Below are 22,981 nucleotides of genomic sequence, written 5' to 3'. Positions count from 1 at the left end.
CAGTCCTCCTGCCGGCGAAGCTTTGTGCGGCGGCGGCGGCGGCTCCGAGTCCCACCTGCTGGCGGCGGAAAGACAAGGAAGGGGAAGAAGGAGGAGGAGGAAAAAGAGGCGGTGGCGCAAGCCCACCCCTCCCGCCGGCGCCCACCTCCCGGGGACTCCGCAGTCCTCCCACCGCCCGGCCTGCTCGAGCCCCAGCCCGGCTGCCCTCTCCCGAGGCCCCCGCCCCCGGCCCGGCCGGCCCGGCCTCCCGCCCACACCGCGGCAGCCGCTGCTGCAGCCACCTCGGCCCGGCCCGGCCCGGCCCGGCAGCCGCCGCCGCCCGGGGCCGCGGGCGAGTTTGAGGCGAGCGTGGGGCGCTCGGCGCCGCCTCGATGTGCCCCGGAGCCGCTTCGGCGCCCCGGCCCCGCTGAACAGCCCCGAGCGCGCAGCGGTCGACCCCAGAGGGCGAAAGAGGAGGAGCGGCGAGACTCGGAGAAAGGGAGCGAGCGAGCCAGCGTGCGAGCGAGAGCCAGCCCCAGAGCGAGCGCAGGGAGCACACACCATGCCGGGCTGGAAGAAGAATATCCCCATCTGCTTGCAGGCGGAGGAGCAGGAGAGAGGTGAGTGAGGCGACGGGGCGGGGGAAGGCAGGGCAGGGGGGGTCCGGGCCAGGGGCAACCCCCGGTGACCCCCTCTTCCCCGGCTCCTTCTCGACCTGTCCACCGGCGGACGGGGGAGGGGCGCCGCGCCCTCCCGGGCGGCGGGCGAATCTAGGTGGCGTCTTGCGAACTCTAAAAGATTTTGGGGGGGGCGTCGGGGGGGACGGGGAGTGGGGAGAGAGGGTGCTGCAACAGGGAACTTTTCGCTTGGGCAAAGATTTTCTGGCGAGGACAGGGGGAAAGTCCGGCTTCTCCAGGGCCCTCTCGCACGTGGAGACCCCGAAGGGCTGTCTACTGGGTGGGTGCTGAGAGTGATTGGGGCTGAGAGGGGGTCCTGTAGTGCTTTTTCAAGTTGACTTTTCAAACTTTCCTCTTCCTCCCGCGACCGCGTTCATTGTGTCTCCGCCTCTAGCTGGGCTGCGATGGTGCCGCCAAGCCCAAAGTTGCTGAAGATTGGAGAAGGGAGATATTGGGGGAGGAAAAGGGGGCGCCGCTGCAGATCTCTGGAGGCGCAGGGGAGGAGGGGAAGGCTGTGCCCTGGCTGAGGGTCTCAGGTTGGGAGTGACTGCCTGGATGATGAGTTATGTCCCAGCTCAGTCATCGCTGTCAAGTTAATACCGCAGGGCTGCGGGTTTTTCCTAATTACTCTCAGTTTTCGTTGTAAAAGCCAGTTCTCCCTGCCAGATTGCTTGCAGACTTCTTGTGCTTCAGTTGGACAGTGTACTGGGCAGGTTGCTTCTAAGTGACTTGCAGAGAGGAAAGTTGAAGGCTTTTTGCACCTTAAAGGCTTGGTTCGAGGTCATTTAGTGTGTTTAGATTGTGCAGAGGCTGCCCAGGGAGTTCAGTTCGGTAACCTGGATGTGATGTACTGAGTGTACCAGAATTTCCTATATAGGCCTCAAGGGGCTAGAGGGGTGTGCGCCGTGGCTCTGCTAGCACCAGAGGGACCCTGGCTGGCAAGGTCCACCAGGGTTTATTCCTCTGCTCCTCCCACCCCAGCCTGCTGTGGCTTCCAGGAAAATGCTTCAGAATTGGATAGGTTTCAAGATGCAGGGTCTGCATGGGCTGTTACAACAGTCCGTGCTGAGGTTAAACGATGCTGCATAAGTGGGTGGGAGAGGAAACCAGGAGGAGCCCAATCTGGTGCCTGGAGAAGGCAGAGCTGTCAGGGATGCTTAAACCAGCAGTTCAATGAGCTGGTGTGGACACTGGTTTGGTTATTGGGCATGTCAGAAGTTTTAGGCTTTTGAAATAACGCTTACTACTGAAGAACCAATGTACAATTTCCAGTTTTTCTCTAGGTGGCACAACCTGTCTGGTATATATCCTGTTTAATGACTCAGGAAATTCATCCCTTTTTAACCGCTTTCTTATTAGATATGTGCATTCATTTTCCAACACACTTTCTGGCAGGTGACCTTATGCTTACCATTCAAAAGGCACCCCTGCTTTAGAAATGCTGTTGATTCTCCCTTTAGTAAGTCATATTTAAAAGTTGCAAATAACAGTACCAACAATTTATAACTAGCTAAAAGCACCAAATGAGAGCGTTCTTTCAGGTATGGAGTATCTGTCCTATCAACTAAATGTCACAAGGCATTTGGTGTTGAATGTATCAGTTTGCTAAAAAAAAAAATCAGTGCTGCCAACAAGTTTTATCAGAATGCTGAAATGGGGAGATTTTTGGATTGTGACAAAGATGGACTTAGATGTCTTTTAGAAATATATGGAAACTTTTAAAGGTGATAACCTAGTCTGGTTGGTGGAGATAAGACTGCGATTCCTCCAGAACATGGAAATCTGAGTCAGAAATTGGGTAGTCCGCCTTATCTTCTCCAATAGGAGAGAACAGGAGATATTTGTTACTTGGTTTCTTTTTCTACTTTAAAGGCTTCTTTCTTCTTGTATTAGGAGATACTTCCTAAACAATTAGTATTTCTTTTTGTTTGGCCATGGCATTTCCTTTTGAGGTTTTATTTTATTGGGAATGTGCAAATATGTTTTTTCTTTTAAAACCTGTACCCCTGGTGTTTGTGTTTAACATAAATGTGTGTCTGTGTTTAAATGAACTGAGTTGCCTACGTGACTTTTTTTCTTTAATTAGTGAAGTTGTGGGTTTACAGAACGATCATGCATAAAATTCAAGATTTCCGTAAACCATGCTGTTATTAACACCTTCCATTGATGTGGTATATTTGTTATGACAGATGACAGCATATTTAAAAAATTGTATTGCTAACTATAGTCCATGGTTTAAAACTTGACGTTCACTATTTGTGTTGTGCAGTTTTGTGGATTTTTATTTTTATTTTTTACAATTGTTATTCCAGTAACATATATACAACCTAACATTTCTCCTTTTAACCACATTCAAAAATGTAATTCAGGACTATTAATTATGTTCACTATCCATTACCAAAACATTCCCATCGTTCCAAATAGAAACTCTGTACATTTCAAGTCTTAATTCCCTATTTCTTACCTCCACCACTTCCCCTGGTAACCTATATTCTAGATTCTAGCTCTATGAGATTGCTTATTCTAATTATTTCCTATCAGTGAGAACATACAATGTTTATCTTTTTGTGCCAGGTTTATTTTGCTCAACATGATGTCTTCAGGGTTCACCATGTCATCACATGTATTGGAATTTCATGCTTTTTTATAGCTGAATAATATTCCATTGTATGTATATACCACATTTTGTTTACCCAGTTGTCGATTGATGGACATTTACTTGTGTTGCTTTCATTTTTGAATAATACTTCTATAGACATTGGTGTGCAAATATCTGTTCTAGTCCCTGCTTTCATTCCTTTTGGGCATGTACCTGGAACTAGGATTGCCGGATCATATGGGAAGTCCATACTTAACTTTTTGAGGAACTGCAAAACTGTGTTCTACAATGACTACACCATTTTACATTGCTACTAGCAGTGAGTCAGTGTTCTTATTTCTACACATCCTTTCCAAACACTTGTAATTTTCTGTTTTTTTTTTTATACTAGCCATTCTAGTGGCTATGCAATGGTATTCTTTGATGTTTTGATTTGCAGTTCCCTAATGGCTAATTATGTTGGACATCTTTTCATGTAGTTTTTGGCCATTTGTATAGCTTCTCTGGAGAAATGTCTATTCAAGTCTTTTGCCCATTTTTAAATTGGGCAAATTGTCTCTTTTGTTGTTGACTTGAAGGATTTCTTTAGATATTCTAGATATGAAGCTCTTATCAGATATGTGGATTCCTAATAGTTTCTCCCATTGTATAGCTTGTTGTTTTACTTTTGTGATGCAAAAAAGTTTTAAATTTTGATGTCATCCCGCATGCCTATTTTTTCTTTTGTTTCTTGTGTTTTGGGTGTAAAGTCTAGAAATTGCCAACACAAGATCCTGAAGTTGCTTCCCTATGTTTTCTCTAGGAGTTTTATAATTCAGACTCTTTTATTTAGGTGTTTGATCATTTTTGTATATGGACTGAGGTAGTGGCCTACCATCTTCTTTTGCAAATGGAGGTCCAGTTTACCCAGCAGCATTTGTTGAAGAGACTTTTCTTCCCCAATTTGCCCCCTTGTCAAAAATCAATTGACCGTAAAGTTGAGAGGTGATTTCTGAATTCTAGATTTGATTGCGTTGGTCTATATATCTGTCTTGTCCTTGTGCCAGTACTATGCTGTTTTGTTTACTGTGGCTTTGTAATAAGTTTTAAGATTGGGAAGTATAAGTCCTCCAATTTCGTTGTTGATTTTCATGATGACTTTGTGTTTTTGGGGTCCCTTATCCTTCCATATAAACTTGATGATTGTATTTTCCATTCCTGCAAAGAAGGTTGATGGAATTTTTATTGGAATTGCATTGAATCTGAAAATTGCTCTGGGTAGACTTAACATCTTAACAATATTTAGTCTTCTAATTCAAGAACATGGACTATCCTTCAATTTCTTTACATCTTCTTTATTTTCTTTTAACAATGCTTTGTAGTTTTCTGTGTACAAGTCCTGGCTAGATATTTGATTATTTTCATTGCTATTGTAAATGGAATTTTTTCTTGATTTCTTTTTCTGATTGTTTATTACTAGTGTGTAGAAACACTACTGATTTTTGTGTGTTGATCCATTGTACTCTGCCACTTTGCTGAATTCATTTATTAGCTCTAGGAGCTTTGTTGTGGATTTTTCAGGATTTTCTAAAGATAGGTTTATGTTGTCTGCAAATAGTGAAAGTTTTACTTCTTCCTTTCCAATTTGGATCTTTTTATTTCTTTTTCTTGCCTAACTGCTTTGGCTAGAACTTCCAGGACACTGTTGAATAACAGTGGTGGTAGTGGACATCCTTGTCTTGTTCCTGATATTAGAGGGAAAGCTTTTAGTCTTTCACCATTAAGTAGTATGTGAGCTGTGGATTTTTCACATATCCTTTTATCATATTGGGCAAGTTTCCTTCTATTTCTAGTTTTCTAAGTGTTTTATCAAGAATTGGTGCTGGACTTGTCAAGTGTCTTTTCTGCATCAATTAAGATGATCATATGGTTATTTTTCTTTCATTCCATTAATGGGATATGTTACATTAATTGATTTTCTTGTATTGATCCACCCTTGCATATATGGGGTAAATCCAACTTAATCACGATGTAAAATTCTTTTAATGTACTCTTTTATTTGTGGTATTTTGTTGAGGATTTTTGCATCTATATTCATGAGAGAAAATGGTCTATAATTTTCTTGAGGTGTCTTTGGCTGGCTTTGGTATGAAGGTGATGCAGTCCTCATAGAATAAATTATGTGATATTTCACAAAAATGAATGCTTCTTTTTCTTCAATTTTTTGAAAGAGTTTGAGCAGGATTGGTGCCAGAGAAGAACAGGAAATCCCCTTTCCCAAGATTGAAGGTGGGGGGGGGGGTGGTGGAACACAGGCCAATTGCTTATCATTGCTTTTGATTAGCAACTTCATATTTCTGACAGCCCAGCTCTGAGGGTAGCTGCTGTTCTACTTTGCCCTAGACAAAGGTGGTAGAAGAAATTAAAGATAGTATACTTCCTCAGAACTGCACAGAAAGTTGATGGGCTGCATTCAGTGGGCAGGGACTGAGTCAAGAAAATGCAGCTTTGGGGAGCCATGGAAGAAGCTGGCCTTCCCTACAACTGCTCCCCAGGGCAGTTTAGAGCTGGCTGGCACGCCCTCGTAAGTCTCTGGCCTTGTTCCAACTGGGAAAGAATGATTTGGGCAACTCCCCTCCAAGTGCGTTCCCTCCCAGAATTTGCCTTCCAGGCAAAAGCAACTTGAGACAAAGAAAGCAGTGTAAGAAATAATTGAGGCTGATGGCTTGGGGCAAAAGGCTTACTTGTTTAAGTCTTGCAGAGGAACACCTGAAAGAGGGAGAAGGTCTGTTTTCTGGGAAGTAGAGGGGGCATTCAAACTTCTATACCCAGGGGACCTTCTAAGGCCACTGGCAAACAAAAGCCTAGGACCAAACATCAGCCCAGAAAAGGCAAGGAGGACCGTGCACTTTGCATTCGCCTTGGGTTGACCTTCCTGATTGGAGAGCTGCCCTCTGACAGAGAGCATCAGGCAATGCCAAGCCAATTTGCAAAGATGGTGAAAGATGTTTTTGCTTAGGTTTGCTTTGTTTTGTTAGCACCTAATAATCTCTATGATATTATCAACGGTTATGGATCCAAGAAATAGACCTCTCAGGGAATAAATCTCAAAGTTATCATTTAAAAATATTAAAATGTGCAGTGTACAACAAGTGGTTACAAGACAGAGTCAGGAAATGATGGCCTATCCAAAAGAAAAGGGTAAAATCCAGAAAACACCGACAGAGAAGACCAGATTGTGGACATAACAGATGAAGACTTAAAAAAAGAAAGATCTTCAATATGCTCAAGGACATGAAGGGAAATAGAGAGAAAGAACTAAAAGATATCAGGAATATATGAATGAACAATATGAGGATCTCAATAAAGAGACATAAATTCTGAAAAGGAATTATACATCACTATTGATGTTGAAGGATACAATAACTGAATGGACAATTGTCAGAATGGTTTTGACAGCAGATTGGAGGTAGCAGAAGAATCAGCAAACTTGAAGACAAGCCAATTGAAATGAGTCAGGCTGAGAAGCAGAAAGATAAAAGCATTAGGAAAAGTGAAAATAGCCTAAGAGACCATTGGGACACCATCACACTTACCGACAGATGCATTATGTAGTCTCCAGAAGGATAAGAAAGAGAGAAAAGGGAAAAAGGGGTCTTCAACGTGATAATGGCAGAAAACATCCAAAACATAGCAAAAGACATGAATATGCACATCCAGGGAGCCCAGAGAACACCAAGTATGATAAATTGGAAGAAAATACACCCTGCCACATGCTAATCAAATTGTCACATACAAAGGACAAGTAAAGAATTTGGAATGCTGTAAGAAAAAAAGCAGGGTGTTATGTGTAAGGGAATCCCAATTAGATTGAGTCCTGATTTTTCATCAGAAACCATGGAGATGTAGGCAGTAGGTTGAAATACTTAATGTTCTGAGAGGAAACGATTGTCAGCCAAGAATTTTATATCAGGCGAGGCTTTCCTTTCAAAAATGAGAGAGAGATTACGACATTCTTGGATAGAAGCTGAGGAAGTTTATCACCACTAGACCTGCTCTCCTAGCAATGCTACAGGGGATTCTTCAGACCAAAAGGAAAGGACACTGGACAGAAGTTCAAGGCGGCATAAAGAAATAAAGAACTTTGGTCAAGGTAATCATTTGGGTAAATATAAATGACAGTAATAGTATATTGTATTTTTTGGTGTGTGACTCCACCTTCTACTTTTTACAGGTGCTAAAATGCAAACGTAGAAAACCTATTGTTAAATATGTGGTATCGGGCAGGGTATAGAGCCATAATTTGTAATAGGAACAAAAAAAGGTGGGAGTATGGAGTGGCATAGAAACAGTGTATGTGTATGCTATTGAAGCCCAGTTGGGTGTCACATCAAGTATGGTTGTTATATATTTAGGATGTTAAATTTAAACTCAAAGATAACCACAAGGAGAATTCATGAAAAGTATATCCAGACAGAAATATGAAGGGACTCAATAGGGTATAATATAAAAAAATCAAATAAATGTGAAAGTAGGCATTAACAGAAGAATGGAAGGACAAAAAATGTATAAGATTTACAAAACTAAATAGCAAGATGGCAGAAGAAAGTTCTGCATTATCAATGGTGACTTTAAGTGTAAATGATTAAACTCTCCAATCGAAAGGCAGAATTTGGTAGAATGGATAAAAAAGTGTGGCCGACTCTATGCTGTCTGCAAGAGACTCACCCTCAAGTCAAAAATACAAGTAGATCAAGGGTGAAAGGATGGAAAAAAGTATCTCACGAAGTGGTAACCAAAAGCAAGCTGGGACAGCTCTACTGATATAAGATAAGCTGTTATGAGGGAGAGCGATGGTCATTATAGTGATAGAGGGGTCAATTCAGCAGGAAGACACAACAATTTTAAATACATAAAAGCACCTAACCAGAGCCCCCAAATATAGGAAGTAAATGCTGACAGATTTGAAGGGAGAAGTGGATGGTCCTACGTGACTTAATGAATATTTCAGAGGCTGCTATTTGAGCTTAGCTTCTCCTTTTTGAAGAATTTGATTGTAAAGTGGTGAGCATTGTTTTGTGTTTGCATTTGAAATTGGACTATATTTAGCTTTTTTCCTTGGAACTTAAATTTTTAAGTAATTCAAATGGTGTTAAAAGAAGTTTTTCTTAAATATAAACAAGAATTAAACTATTGGGTCTGTCAAGGAAATAGTGAACATGGAGGGAACAAATGCATTTTTAATTTTGTCTGGGGATAACATTGACTAAAAGGTCAATTTCTAATACCTGACTATTAAACAGTATGGTTGGTTGTGTATAACCATTGTACTTTCCATGTTTCCTCCTCCTTCTACGTTTAAGCATTGCAAAGTCCTTTATGATGATTAACATAACTTTTTAAAAAAAATTTTTATTAATAAAACCAATCAACATACAATATGATCATTCTTTTTTTCTCATCACATAGTTGTATATTCATCATCATGATCATTTCTTAGAACATTTGCATCAATTCAGAAAAAGAAATAAAAAGAAAACAGGAAAAAATTCATACATACCATACCCCTTACCTGCCCCTTTCATTGATCACTAGCATTTCAATCTGCTAAATTTATTTTAACATTTGTTCCCCCTATTATCCATCTGTTTTACTCATCTGTCCAAAAGGTAGATAAAAGAAGCATCAGACACAAGGTTTTCACAATCACAGTCACATTGCAAAAACTGTATCATTATACTATCATCTTCAAGAAACATGGCTGCTGGAACACAGCTCTATATAACATAACTTATTTTAATGCAAATTTTATTTAGGTAAATCTCCTTCTGAATAGTAACACAAATTAATACAAGATCCTAGCTTTTTTAAGGATCATGTATTTGAACAAGTGTGTGGCTTAGTATTGTTCTTTTTAAAAATGCTAATCTTAATTCATAGGGTGAGGGAGTGAGCTTTTTTTTTTTTTTGGATTGTCACATACCATAGAATGTTTGGCTGATCTGTATAATTTCATGCTATACCTACCCCACCATTCATAACTTGGGTTCATCTTGAAGACCTCTGTCAGGATGATATTTAGTGAGCTGTTGCCACTGCATGTAGTGCTGAGCAGAGAAACTGTGACATATGAGTTGTTACTGTAAATGTAGTCACTTCCGAAGTGACATGTTAAGACTCACCCATGTATGATGACATATTATTAAAATTCAGGACACTTTTCTCTGTCTGTCCCCCGATTTTCTGCCTGAGCTGCTAAATCCAATCCATTTAGAAACCACTTAATAACTTTTGGGTAAATGGTTTAGAAGAGAGATGATTCTGAAAACTGCTGTATTTCATAACCCTTCAAATCAACTTAACAAATTTACTGATTGTTTTACATCTGCTTCTTAGTTGATCATGCGTAATAGAAATATAGTTGTGGAAAGTCTTGGGATAAAGGGATAGTTGCCTTAGCAATTAATGATGCCTTTCTTTTGCCTTGTAGCTTCCCTGTTGAATTGTTTAGCTTTGATTAGCAAAATCTATTACAGTTTAGAAATTTATAGTTAGGATATGAAATCAGTCTAAGTGCTCAGGAAGAATATATATCAACAAACATTTCCTGGTATTTATAATTACTAGGAGTAATAAAAAACAATTAGTATATTTTCTGGTTTACTTTAGTTTTGTATTTAGACTTAATATGAATATATGAATATTATCTCATTACATAGGTGTGATAAATGCATTTGGTATTAGCAAAAAAGATTCACCACTGGAAAATCTGTGTAAAGTTCCTCCCCTCTTCTGCCACTTTTTTTTTTCCTCATAAATTTTGGAAGTCTACACGTGAATTTGAGAACTTCCATGTGAACTTCTGTTTTAAGAATGATTGTGTCTGGATTTTTGCTTATATTTCGGTGAATGAGAGTATTTGGATTTCTTTAGGTATGAAAAATTAGCTTTAAAAAATAATCTGTGGGGGCGGGCCGCGGTGGCTCAGCGGGCAAAGTGCTTGCCTGCTATGCCGGAGGACCTCGGTTCGATTCCCGGCCCCAGCCCATGTAACAAAAACGGAGAAACAAAAAAATACAATAAAACAAGAAAATGTTTAAAAAATGTTTCCCTTTCTTCCTCCTTTCCTTCCTTCTATCCTTCCTTCCTTCTCTCTGTCTTTAAAAAAAAAAAAAAAATAATCTGTGAATATGCACAGGAGGTTTAAGAAACACATCTTTATTATATCTTTGATCAGTTTCATTTTCCACATCACAGAGAGCTTGGGTGACCCTACCCTATAGGTACTGCTTAACAAAAAGCGCAGTTTGAAATTTGGGTTTTGAAGAGGTGCATTATGGGGAAAAGGGAAGAAACCAAAACTTTTCAGGCATTTTAAGAGGTGTTGCTTACCAACACCTCTTAAAGCAACACCTTACCAAGTGCCTGTGAGGAAAGTATTGTTTTTTACTTCCCCACCCTCCATTGGAGAAACTGAGGCTCATAGAACTAGTAAGTTTGTTTAAATGTACATAGTCAAGACTTGGGCCACCAGTTTTTAAAGAAACAATTCAAAAAAGAAGTTATGTTATAATTCCTAAGATGAATATTTTAGCATTGTATTGAAATTATAACGTTATATGTTTTTGAAGAATTTTAATGAACTACCATAAGATCTTTCATTAATAATTCATCAGAAGAGTTCTTTAGTTAAAGATACTGGGACAATGCTTCTAAATTGCATTTTGGGCTTTTGACCCACTAACTTTGTTTGCTACATAGATAAATCTAACAATAAGGATTTGAAAGTCAACATGCTTTTAAAGCAGAATTATTTGACTGAAATGAAACTCAATTTAGGTGAATGGGTATTTTCACCGAAGACTTGACCTAATTACAAAGTTTTCCTTCTTTTCAAAGGGTATTTGCTCTGAAAGCAAGAATTAAGAAGAACTGGGTGGTCATCCTCCCTGTGGCAAACTGGGAAAGTACTGTCTTGTTAACAGTCTTCGTGCATTTGTCCTTTGCCAACATTTTATTCAATTAAAGCCATCCATCTGAACTCTTAGCCTGGCTACCTAACAGATGGCTTAGTGGTCCAACAGAGGGACTTCAGATTATGTTTTCTTGTGTAGCAACCTGTTTGGGTTCGTTCATGGAGAAAAAGAAATATCGATTTATCTTAGTAAAGGAAGTTGAGCCTGAAGGTCATGGGTTTGCAAATTGTTGTGTTAAATTCTGTGTGATGGCAGACTGTTTAAGGCATTTGGAATTTTTTTCATGTAAATTAGAGTAGTTTAGATTAACATGCGGAATGGAATGCTATTCAAACTCAAAACCAAAATCTGGGTTTGAATTTTTTGTTTTATATTTTTATATTTTATGAAAGTTTAATTCTTATTAAATTTCAAATGTTTCCTAAGTATAATTATAAAAAGCTATTGATACCAATTTCCTTATCCAAGAAACCTACTTGTTTAGGCATGTCAATGGATAAAGAGCTGTCAGTTTTAAGGGAGAGTTAACGTTTTTTAAATATATCTGTGGATTAAAATGCACATGATTTAATGACTTGCTGCCTTTCATTCCAACAGTGATTAAATTTTAAGCACAAAGCAGGTGTTGTATGCGATGTGGAGAAGACATTGAGAAGGCAAACACCACTGAGCTTGAATCCGCTTTATCACTTATTATCTCTGTGACCTTTTAACTTCTCAGAGCCCTTGTTTTCTCTTTAACATGGGGATAAGTTTCATCAGTAAGGTGGGGACAGATAATATTAACCCATTTGGTTTTTGTGAGGATTAAATGAAATTGACAAGTGTAGGGGATTTATGATAATACATGTATGTAATAGTTCAGGACTCAGTAATGACAATGGTCATTATTTTTATGACCACATCTTGTTATAGATTTGAAAACTTAACACCTATGGGTGTCCTGATGATGACCCTATAAGTTTTTATTCTTTTAAAACCTCATAGATTAGCAAACAAAAGAAGTCAGAGTTTTGTTGAAAGCTGCTCTGAAGCACAGAAGTTTATGAGGCCAAGGTCTGTGGTATTTTCTAATCCAACTCTCCTGTGAAGAAGAAAAGCTTCCAGTGCAGAAAGAAATGTACCTAAGGCCGCATTTCATATAACTAGCCAGCACTTGCTGAGTACTAACTGCCATGACAGGTGTTGGGGTTAAAAAAAAAAAACAGGTGCTGGTTCCTGTTTTTAAGAAGATTATTATGTATAGTTGTAGCATTATGACTTTGACAAATAACTGCAGCTCACTCTCTCTGCTCAGGTGCAGATGTATGCTAAGGGAGCAGAGCAGAAGGGGTGACTGTGCAGAGGGTGGATGGGACAAAGGAAGTCTCTGAGAACAGCCGTCAGAGGAGGGGTACAAAAGAAGTGTTAAAAGACTTGAAGGAAACATACCAGAATAAAAAAAAAAATAAAATCCCTTAGAACTGTACAATAAAATGTGCTAACCCTAAAGTAAACCAAAGTCTACAGTTAATCATGTAATTGTCATAGTAGTATTTTATCAATTGTAACAAAGAAACCACACTAATGGAAAATGTTAATAAGAGGGAAAATTGTGTATGTGTGTGTGTTTAGGAGGGTCTATATAAGACCATACTTTCTGCATGATTTCTCTGTAAACCTCTAATAAAAAGATAGTAAGGACTTTAAGGAAGGGGAGGAGTTTAGAAAATTGAGAAGGGATGAGAAGTAAGGTATTTCAGGCAGGGGGTACAATGTGTTCCAAAGCATTGTGGAGTGAAATATTTCCAGAAACTACTACTGATTTCTTAGGGAGCTGAAGTGCAGAATATGAATATGCAAATGGTGGGACTGGTCGTGGAGGACGAGACTAGAGAGGGGCAGAGTCTACAGCATTTTGTATGCTAGAATAGAGTTCGAATTGAATCCAGCAGGAGATGAGGAGTCATCAGAAGGACTTCCATCAGATGAGTGACAGGATCGGATTTGCATTTTAGAAAGATCACCTTGTCAACCTGGAAATGGTAAGGGTATGGGTCTCCCGTTCAGTACTGATAAGAGTTTGAGTTGTGTCTTGAGATCCATTGTCTTGATGCAGAGCCTGGTTTTCTTTCTACCGCACATTGCTTTTCATTACACCCCCAACCCCAAATCTATGTAGGATATGAAAGGAAACATAATCTGGTAGAATAATGTAAAAATGGAGGACCAGCAAAACGATTGGTTATCAAGCTGGATCATGGTGCTAGCTTAATGTGCACTTGCTTTTTCTTTTAATTATGTAAAGTTTGTTTGAAAAAATTAATTATTCATCTCCTAAGACTAATTTGGAATTTCAGGTGAATTTTTCTAAACTGAAAGAGAGAGCAATGGTAATTGTTTTATAGAAATATAAATTTAAAAAATTATTTTCTGAAAACAACTGTTTTATCTTTGAATAAATTTTTTTAAAAAATAGTTTTATTGTAAAAACGTAAACATACATACATTCCATACATGACGTACAATCAGTGGCTTACAATATCATCACATAATTGTGTACTCATCACCATGATCATTTTTTTTTTTTTTTTTTTTTTTTTTTTTTTTTTTTTAAGACAGAGAGAAGGAAGGAAGGATAGAAGGAAGGAAGGAAGGAAGAAAGGGAAACATTTTTAAACATTTTCTTGTTTTATTGTATTCTGTTTCTCCGTTTTTGTTACATGGGCTGGGGCCGGGAATCGAACCGAGGTCCTCCGGCATAGCAGGCAAGCACTTTGCCCGCTGAGCCACCGCGGCCCGCCCCATGATCATTTTTTTGAACATTTACATCTCTCCAGCAAAAGAAATAAAAAAGAAAAGAGAAAAAACTCACACATACCATACCCTTTACCCTCTCTATGGACCACTAGAGTTTCAGTCTACTCTCTTTTCACCTTTGTTTCTCCTGTTATTTATCTTTTATTCATATTGTTTCTACTCATCTGTCCATACCCTAGATAAAAGGACATCAGATGCAAGGTTTTCACAATCACACAGTCACATTGTGCAAATAAAGTTTTTTATTTTTTATTTTTTGCACGCAGGTCTCTGTCATGGCAAGCGAGAACTCTGCCACTGTGCCACCATAACCACTCTGTATAATCTTTTTTTTTTTTTTTTGCATGGGCAGGTACAGGGAAATGAACCCATGTCTCGGGCATGGCAGATGAGAACTCTGCCTGCTGAGCCACCATGGCCCCTGAATAAAGTTTTAATATGCTTCTTACACTTAACTTAAAATCAAATGATCAGGTTAAGTTCTCTCTTGGCCATTTTGGCTCTTTGGCCATAGCATAGCCTGCCTCTCTGAACCTTGGTTATCTCATTAGTGAAGTTAAGGATGCCTCTTGGTCTACTGGCCTCATGGTGTTATGTTAAATGTGAAAGTTATTGTTGATACATTACAGAGATGAGGCGTTCTTGAAAGACTGAAGGCTGTATGTTGGGTACACTCAAAGCATGGTGTATTAGCAGGCCATCTCAAGATGGGGACATTATTTGCATAGTTTCTCTGTCATCAACTGGAAATTCTCTTAAAAAATATTACTTCATTCTTCCAAAATGAAGTTCAAATATATTGCAAGGTCCCCCACTCCCCACCCCTCACCTGGGCTCCAGTTTATAACAATATAACTCTTTGTTGCAACTAAATTACAATGCACACACTGCTGTGCTCTTCCCAGAGGCAGCCTCTTTCTGTGACTGTGGTTAGGATGTCCAAGTCAAATGCTGAAGTGGACTTTGCTGTTCCCTGTTGTCAGTTTCTGCTCCTCTCCAGCCTAATCTTCTGATGCACCCCCACATCCCAAAGACACCTATTTCTCAATTTGAAATCATGTATTAAACGTTTTTAAGAGGGAAAAAAATATTGCAGATCTACATTGCTGACTTCATTTATTTTTATTATGCTACTTAAATATGTAGTAACATAAAACTAGGTGTAAACTCCTGATGCTTATAACTCTCATACAGCCACAAAGCCAGAACCAGTTTTGCAAATGAAATACAAATAGAACTACAAAAAAATCAATAACACTCCAATTAACATTAATTTTATGTGACTCAATATTGTTTGCCTGTAACTAAATCTCCTCTTGCAATGTGAATATATTACTTACTGCTAAGAAAGTTATACTGCCACTTTTTTTCTAGTTTGACTCCTCTGGAACCATGGCCTTAGCAGGCCTGGTGTCACTTGATCTTCACTGGGCATGGGCACTTCATTTGCATGTGCTGTCTTTTGTTTCTTTGGTCTAGTTTGCACCATTGTGAAATTAGTAGCAAAATTAGGTTACAGGATGATCTGCGTTAGTGCTTCTCAAAGTGTTGGTTGTAAAGGGCTGTTTTTGTTTGTTTGCTTGCTTTCCCCACTTTATCCTGGGCTGAGCTGTGGACCTACTGTGCAATGGTATTGTGTGTAGCTTACCCTCTGCGTTTGACCAATTTTGCACTTGTCTACACGCTGTTCAGTGAGATGAGCCCACTAATAACACACTTGGAAATGTCAGATAACTATAGGAATTTCTAAACATGTCCCTTTGTTTTCCAAACTTATCTCATTGTGGACAGGTCATAAAGTTTCCTGACTGATCGAGTCCACGTGTGACACCGAGTTTTACGGGTTTTGATGGCCCGTTGTGGCTGGATTGGGGAGAAGGGTTGGGAAGGATATGTGTGTGTGTGAATAAATAGATATACAAATGAAACATAATTTCTGTAATTTTAATAACTTCTTTCACCTTGCCTTCAAGTTCCCTTTCCCCCTGAAGATGGAACATATCTGCTCTTGTTAATTAAGAGCACCTTAGTCTCCTGTTTAAAAACTTTCTGGTGGTTTCTCTCATTTCTCAAGGGTTTTCTTTCCCTCTCAAGTTGGTGTCCAGGTAAAGGAGAAAGCTTAGTGTCCTCATGGCGCTGGGTGAAGGACATTTTGTTCGTTCTGTGTCCCTGGTGGCCGCTGTTCTGCAGCTTGGCATGATTGATGACTGGGCATTTTGCCCTGCAATCCACTGAAGTGAGATTGTTCCTGTTTGGTCTTTTGAATGTCATCCTGGCAGCTGGTTTGGACTCCTTGGACCTCACCTTTGTGTCTGGTTGTTAGCTCTTTGTAGTTTGTGACCTTCTTGTTGAAACCCAGGATGTATCTGATGTACCAGTCCTATCTGTTTCTGCATCCTCCAGATGTTGTCCTTGAATCAGAGCAAACTGTGTGGGATCGTGGGTGGTAAAGTCCCACCTGCCTGAGGCACCCTCTGCAGCTATCACCACGCTGTTGCTCCAGTTTTCTATGGAATGCTGCATGTGGCAGAAGAGGGACCTCATGCTAAGGGATGAGGGTTATTAACCAAGATATTCATTGATTCCCTCTAAGTTATACTGCTGTTAGTTTCCCTCTCCTTCACTTGTCAAGGAATTTTGAATCCTTGCACAGTATCTTACATTTCAGCCTCCCCCAATTTCTTTTTCCTGCTGATTCCACCTGTCCCAGATATCTGGAGTAATTTAAGTGACTTGAACACTTAAAATTGGAAGGGACAGGAGTCGCAAGGATGAAGGAGAAGGGAGAAGAAAGAGTCCTGTTCCTGTCATTAGAAGGGCACTCCTCTCTAAGATCTGAACCTAAATGAAGAAAGAGGACTGTCAAACAGCTCAGATAACAGAGCTTAAGAGAGCTTGAAGCTGGCATGTGTTTTTGACCAGTGTCTTTTACTGTTCTACCTTGTACACAAACCTCCCTGCTTAGTAGTTTTCCTAGAAATCTACCCTTGACATTTCATCAGCAAATGTATGAGCATGAGAACTGACATCTTTTCTACTCATGGTCTGGTAGTGTAATGTGCATTTTCTGTGATGTATATTAAAGGATTTTAAAGGTTTATTTTGTATTTTGAATAAAGATATTTGAATACAGAGCTAGATATATACTCAGGACTTCTTGTATGAATAGATATCAGCATCAATAAATCTTCTGATCTTTTGACTGTTGACGTGCTAATTTCTTTTTATTTTCACAGCTGTTGAATCTAGCAGATGATATGAAAATCTGATACAGTGGTTGACAGCATAAATTATTAGAATTTATGTCTTTTAAAGTATGATTCATTTTTGAGCAAAATTTAATGAATATAGTTTTCACCTGTCAGTATGTTAAAAAAAAAAGGAGAAAATAACATAGGTAAATACTCAGGTAATAATGTGGTAGTTGTTTATCTGTTTGTTTGTTCTGGCATGTCATCTGTGAATAGTTTTCCTCCTTGATGTCTCCTGATGTGCCAGGTATTTTCACCTGATAGTCACAAAATCTATCAAAAAAGATTGAGAGTAGTGCACTAATATCCTTATGAAATCAAACTTAGATAGTCATAAGGATTTTTACATTGCCCTCTTCAGAAGTGTCAGAATTGTTGATGAAAAGAGAGTGGCATTTAAAATTAGATTTTTCAAATGGATTCAAGTGTATCTTTTTAAATGTATTGTCTTTTTAGTACGTGCAGAATACATTTTCATTAATTGAAAACCTTAAACACAGTGGAAATGTAGTTTCTTTGTTTCAATTTCATTTTTTCCCTATTATTTTAGTTACGAGAATGAAAATTTGCCAGGTTAGATACCTGGAGGACTGTGTCTTCTGAGAAAGCTCCTCATTTGGCTATGTTAGTGAGCTTGATTTCTGATAGTATAAGATATCATCCAGAGACCCAGGTTTGATTCCTGGTGCCTGCCAAAAAAAAAAAAAAAAAAAGATATCATTTAAGGACAACCCTAGATTTTTACCAACAATCATATAAAAGGCAATGTTACTAAAAGAGTAAGAGAAGTGATTTGCAAATGGAGGAGTAGTTATGTTCACATTTAAGTTTTCCATTGCTTTCAAGGTTTGTGTCTGAGCTTCCAGCATCCTGATTCCAGGAGAAGAAGGTCAGGAACAATTTTAGAACCGTGTCATTCCTGGTCTCCCTTCTGGAGTTGGAGAAGAATTGGGGACCTGAGTAAATTTCCCCACCCCCAGAGAGGTAGATGGCAGACATCTGTGTGATGGCAGAGTTTCTCTTCCTTCACTGGCAATCTCTAGACCAGTCCTTGAAAAGCGCTCCTTAATATCTAAAACTATGAATACATTCCCCTAAACTATACCTCTGTTGATGATACAGTTGATGTTTTAAGGCTGAAAAATACATTTTTGAGGAATGTTTTATAATGACATCTTTCTCTTGATGTTTATTCTGAAGTATGATTGTTTGTATCAGCGATTGTGACATTATCTTATTTATGTCCTCATGGCCACGTCCCAGACACCATGGTACGTGGCATTGTGTAGATATTTACTATTTGGTAAATGAGTGAATAAATGAGAGAAATAAGTTGGCATTGTGAGAAATCATGGGGAGGAAACGTGTCTGTTTTCATCCCTGTATCTAGCAGCTAAAGCTATGAAAAATTCAAGAGTAGAGTATATTGCTACCTGATACCAGGACACATTACTCAGATATTCTGTGCAGTTGCCTTAAGTGAAATAACAACTTTGCTTTTTTTATGTGTGCCATTTGAAAAAGTTGTGCCAAAGGCAAGGTCGTTTTTAAAACAAATCTGAATAATTTATGTATTTTTAAAATTTATACTATTTAAAAATAATTCTTAGAAAAGAAATGATCACAGTATCTTTCTTACAGCCTCCTCTTGGACCCAGAGAGGTTCACTTGGTTTTACCAATATATAATAACACATCAGTAAAATGAAGATTAATATTTTTTGCCCTAATTTTTCACAGCCAATTCATTGTACTCTAATGTAGTGAAAGAAAAATGCCACCTTTAATTGAATAATTTATTGTGCCATTTGTTTTTTCTTAATATCAAACACCGGAAATAAATACTAACCAATATCTTTGCTTATTGCTGAAATCAAAGGACAGCATAGATAATATGGCAAATATATTAGGCAATGTTTTAATTTTTATTAGGAAAGCATTTATTATGTTATTACACAGCGCCATCACTTTGCTTTAAGGCCCTGTTTCATATATATGCAGGTAGTTTTAACTGCACTATTTGTTCTTTCAATGCAGATGATTGCATGGTGGAAAATCTCATGAATCATATTTCCATGAATGCAGTTGGTTTAAAGCCCTTGTGTGTCCCATTTCCCACCCCACCGAAAGCATCTTTTTGACACTGAATTTTCCTGGATTCTCATTATGTGTAAACTGTCATTTGCTTGTATACCAGTACTTCTTTGCCCTCATAACATCCACACCCTATTTCTAAATTCCCAGGGTGTCTGCTTGACCTCCCTTTCACCCCTGGCTTTGGAATAATAGAATAACAATCAATTCTACTATTCCACTAGTTTCTTTTATAATGCCTGATACAGGCATTCAAGAATTGCCTATTGACTGATTGATCTAAGCTCCTTTTACTCCTCTAGACTCTTGTTTAACCAAATGGAGACTCATGGGTTCCTTATTTATATAACTAGTCCATTAGATTTGTAGTGATTGCGGTGGATGAATAAAAGTTCAGTGATCAAAATTTTACCTTGCATTTTGGGAAAATAATCTAGGACATTTGATTTTACTGCAGAATATTTAGAGACTTGGACTTTTGAGTCAGGCTTGGGTTTGAGCACTAGCTCCTTTGCTAACAAGCTTCATGGCTTTGGGCAAATTTAGTTGACCTCTCAGTTTCTTCATTTGTAAAATGACCATAATTACACTTACTTTGCAGAGTGCAGTAAAAATTTTAAGAGTATGTTTAAAAATACCCCTTGGTGGTGGGCCTTCAGTAATAGTTGCTGTACATAAAACAGTGAACTTTAGATAAGGGTGTACTAATTACAAGATCATATGCCAGATGAGACTCAGGCTTTCCTGTTATTTTGGGTGATGCAATTAGTTACCTGAGGATTGATTTAGAAGGTGGTTTCTGGGATGTTTGAAAAGCCCTGTATCTTGTGAGAAGCTGGGGACCTGATGAAGGATTGGGGAGAACTGAGCAGAAGCATCGTGCCAGAATTATCTCCTTTGATCATACCAATTGATCTTATGTTATAGAAGAAAAAACTAAAAACCTAGGATTAGGTGAGGAGCCAAGGTCATTAAGAGAGCAATTGGTGCTGCCAGAATGTGACGGTAGTATCTCTTACTTAAAAGACTGTATTCTATTACTGCTTTTTAAGGCCTTGGAAACAGTGCATTATGCTTGACAAAAAAAAATGCACAAATTTCTCATGCTAAAATAAGTATTTGGTAACAGTAGCTATTTGTTAAAAATATTTGAACAAAATAACTATGAGCATGCCCCAGAAACTTATCTAGACTAATTAGTGTCAGAATTAAAGGCCCTAAACTTGTTATGGGATTATGTGTATCTGGATGAAAGGATTGATTTTAAAAGCTCATGTCTCCATTTGTTTCATTGCTGATATGTGGTTCAGCCTGACATCCAGCTTTTGAATCACAATTTTCCAGATCTCTTCCTGTCAGTGACTTCATTTAAAGAATAGCTTTATGCACTGCCTGGCTTTTAATATATGTTTAACCAAGGTAATAAGCACATCAACTACATTATTGTCTTTGAGTATCGAGAATCTGCAAAGATGTGATGATCTGGATTTTGTTATAACACTTTGTTGAACGGTTTTCCGATAAAAAGAATAGCAGAGCCAAGAATAGCAGAGCCATGCTCTGATCAGAGGCTGTGGCAAACCTTCCCTGGGATCTGAGGAGATTCCTTTTGGTAGCTCAGAAAGGCCCTCTGTCACAGGAACCTACATTACATACAGCTATTAGCCTCATTGCCTCCCACTCCTCTGATGACAAAGTGTATCTCTTTGTCACTGTAGACTCAGAACTGTTCATTGTCAAGCCTAATTTGTCTGAGCCTGTAAAGATAAAGCATATAGGGAATCCTACCCGGGAGAATTTGGTTTGTTATCGAGGTCAGTACTGATAGCCCCTTCCACTTGCTACTCAGTTCCGATCACAGCACGATAAAGAATCTGCTCTGGGGTACCAGTGTGAACAAACAGGAACACAGTGTTAGTTAACTCAAGCCTCTGTACATAATTCTTGCCAAAGCAAATGGACCCTCAAGTGGAAATAAAAACAAAAAAATCCCTTTACAGTATATGGGCCTGGCCTCTAGCAATGGGGTGGCGGTCGGGGTGGGGTCAGAAGGGGGTAGAATGCTGAATAAGTGGCCTGTGTGTGCAACAAATGATTGGCCCCCATGGGAAGCTCATGTGCCATGGTCCAGGCCAGCTTTTAGGGGTTGAAACTGACCTGGCTGCCAGCTCCCTCTGTTCCGTCTTCAGGCTCTGCCTGGGTCCCTGCCTTCTACTCTTGGTTCCTGGTGCTTTGTTTTCTAGGATGCTGATGTTTACTTCTCAAGCATGCCACCACATAGTCTAAGTCCTGCCAACATCTTTGAATTCTCTTCTGCCTGGTTGGCCTCTCCAGTCTTTGATCTTTCTTGTGCCCCAAGTGTGTGCTTTGTCCAGTATCTTCCGTGATCTCAGAATATTGATCTTAGCTTTTATCTAGGACTCTACATTCCCTTTGTTCCCTCCTTTCTGTCTGGGCAACCCAGGTCAACTCTGACTTTAGCTTTGTCTTTGTCTTCTTTGAAAATTGGTGCCTGCAGAATTTCTCTGGTTGTTTGTTTGTGTTTAAGTTTATGGTGACTCTGGTGTGTGAATGAATTGGGGGAAAGGGAGAAACAGTGTGCAATGGTTGCCAAAATATATGGTCCTTTGCTGTTGGAGCATCTCATAGGGCAATGTAGTTTAGAACACACTTGGAGAAATGCTGCCAAATGCAGCATTAATGATATTTGGGGCATGAAAAATGTTAAGAGCAGATGTTATTCCCTCAAGTACGGAAGAACATCAGTACTGTAGAAAGTTTAATTTTGAACTTTTTAAATGTTTCTCTGTGGTTCTGTAGTGTCACTCTAATTAAAATCTTTCCACTCAATTCTGGATTCAGTTACTGAGCTTGTCCTTCCTGATTGCTTCTTTCTCTCTAATTGAGTGAATTCAACATTTATTGAGAACCTACTACACGTCGTATGCTGAGCTGGTTGCTGGAAACACAAAAATGAATCGGCTAGGCCTGACTCATAATTGAAAAATGAATTATAGTTTAAAATGAACATTTTATAAATCTGGCCCTCCATGAAGTCAATTATTTTGTTTTTCTTCATTTCTATGCTAAGACTTCTTTAATAAGAGCTATAGTCTCTTTCCACTTCATGTAGTAAAGGATTCTCTTGGGATAGAGAAGGAATTTCTGAGCCTGTTACAAAATATAGAGAATAGAAAAAGTTGCATAAAAATTTAATATTTAAAAATAAAAAATTAATAAAAATAAAATTTAAGACCTACTGTAAACAAAATTAAAAGCAAACAGTAAATTAGAAAGGACATTTACAACAAAAAAGAGAAGTTCAATATCCTTGATGAGTACATAGTGGCTTTTAATAAATCATTGTTTAAAGAATGAATGAATAAATGAATTCAAAGCAATAGAAAAAGAAAATTACCCTGGTAGAGAAAGGAAAACAGAAATGAACAATTAGCACAGAGCACGTCTCTCTCTCTCTCTCTCTCTCTCTCTCTCTCTCTCTCTCACACACACACACACACACACACACACAAAGAAGTACAACTCCAAATACACACAAAAAAGGGAACAAATGCAACTAAAAATGAATTAACATTGTAACCTATCATTCATTAATTTGACAAATACT

General features: G+C 38.8%; 1 protein-coding gene across 1 annotated transcript in view; it reads left to right on the top strand.

Annotated features, from left to right (window-relative positions):
• Nucleotides 1-348: 348 nt before the first annotated feature.
• Nucleotides 349-22,981, top strand: part of GRIP1 (glutamate receptor interacting protein 1) — a 733,183-nt gene continuing 710,550 nt past the window's right edge. The window contains exon 1 of the mRNA XM_077111339.1: nt 349-599. Within this exon, the coding sequence (XP_076967454.1) occupies nt 542-599 (58 nt within the window). The 5' untranslated portion in view covers nt 349-541. The remainder of the gene's footprint in view (nt 600-22,981) is intronic.

Source organism: Tamandua tetradactyla, chromosome 7, assembly GCF_023851605.1.
Source record: "Tamandua tetradactyla isolate mTamTet1 chromosome 7, mTamTet1.pri, whole genome shotgun sequence".
NCBI classification, from domain to species: Eukaryota; Metazoa; Chordata; class Mammalia; order Pilosa; family Myrmecophagidae; genus Tamandua; species Tamandua tetradactyla.
This window is presented reverse-complemented; position numbering and strand designations above follow the sequence as displayed.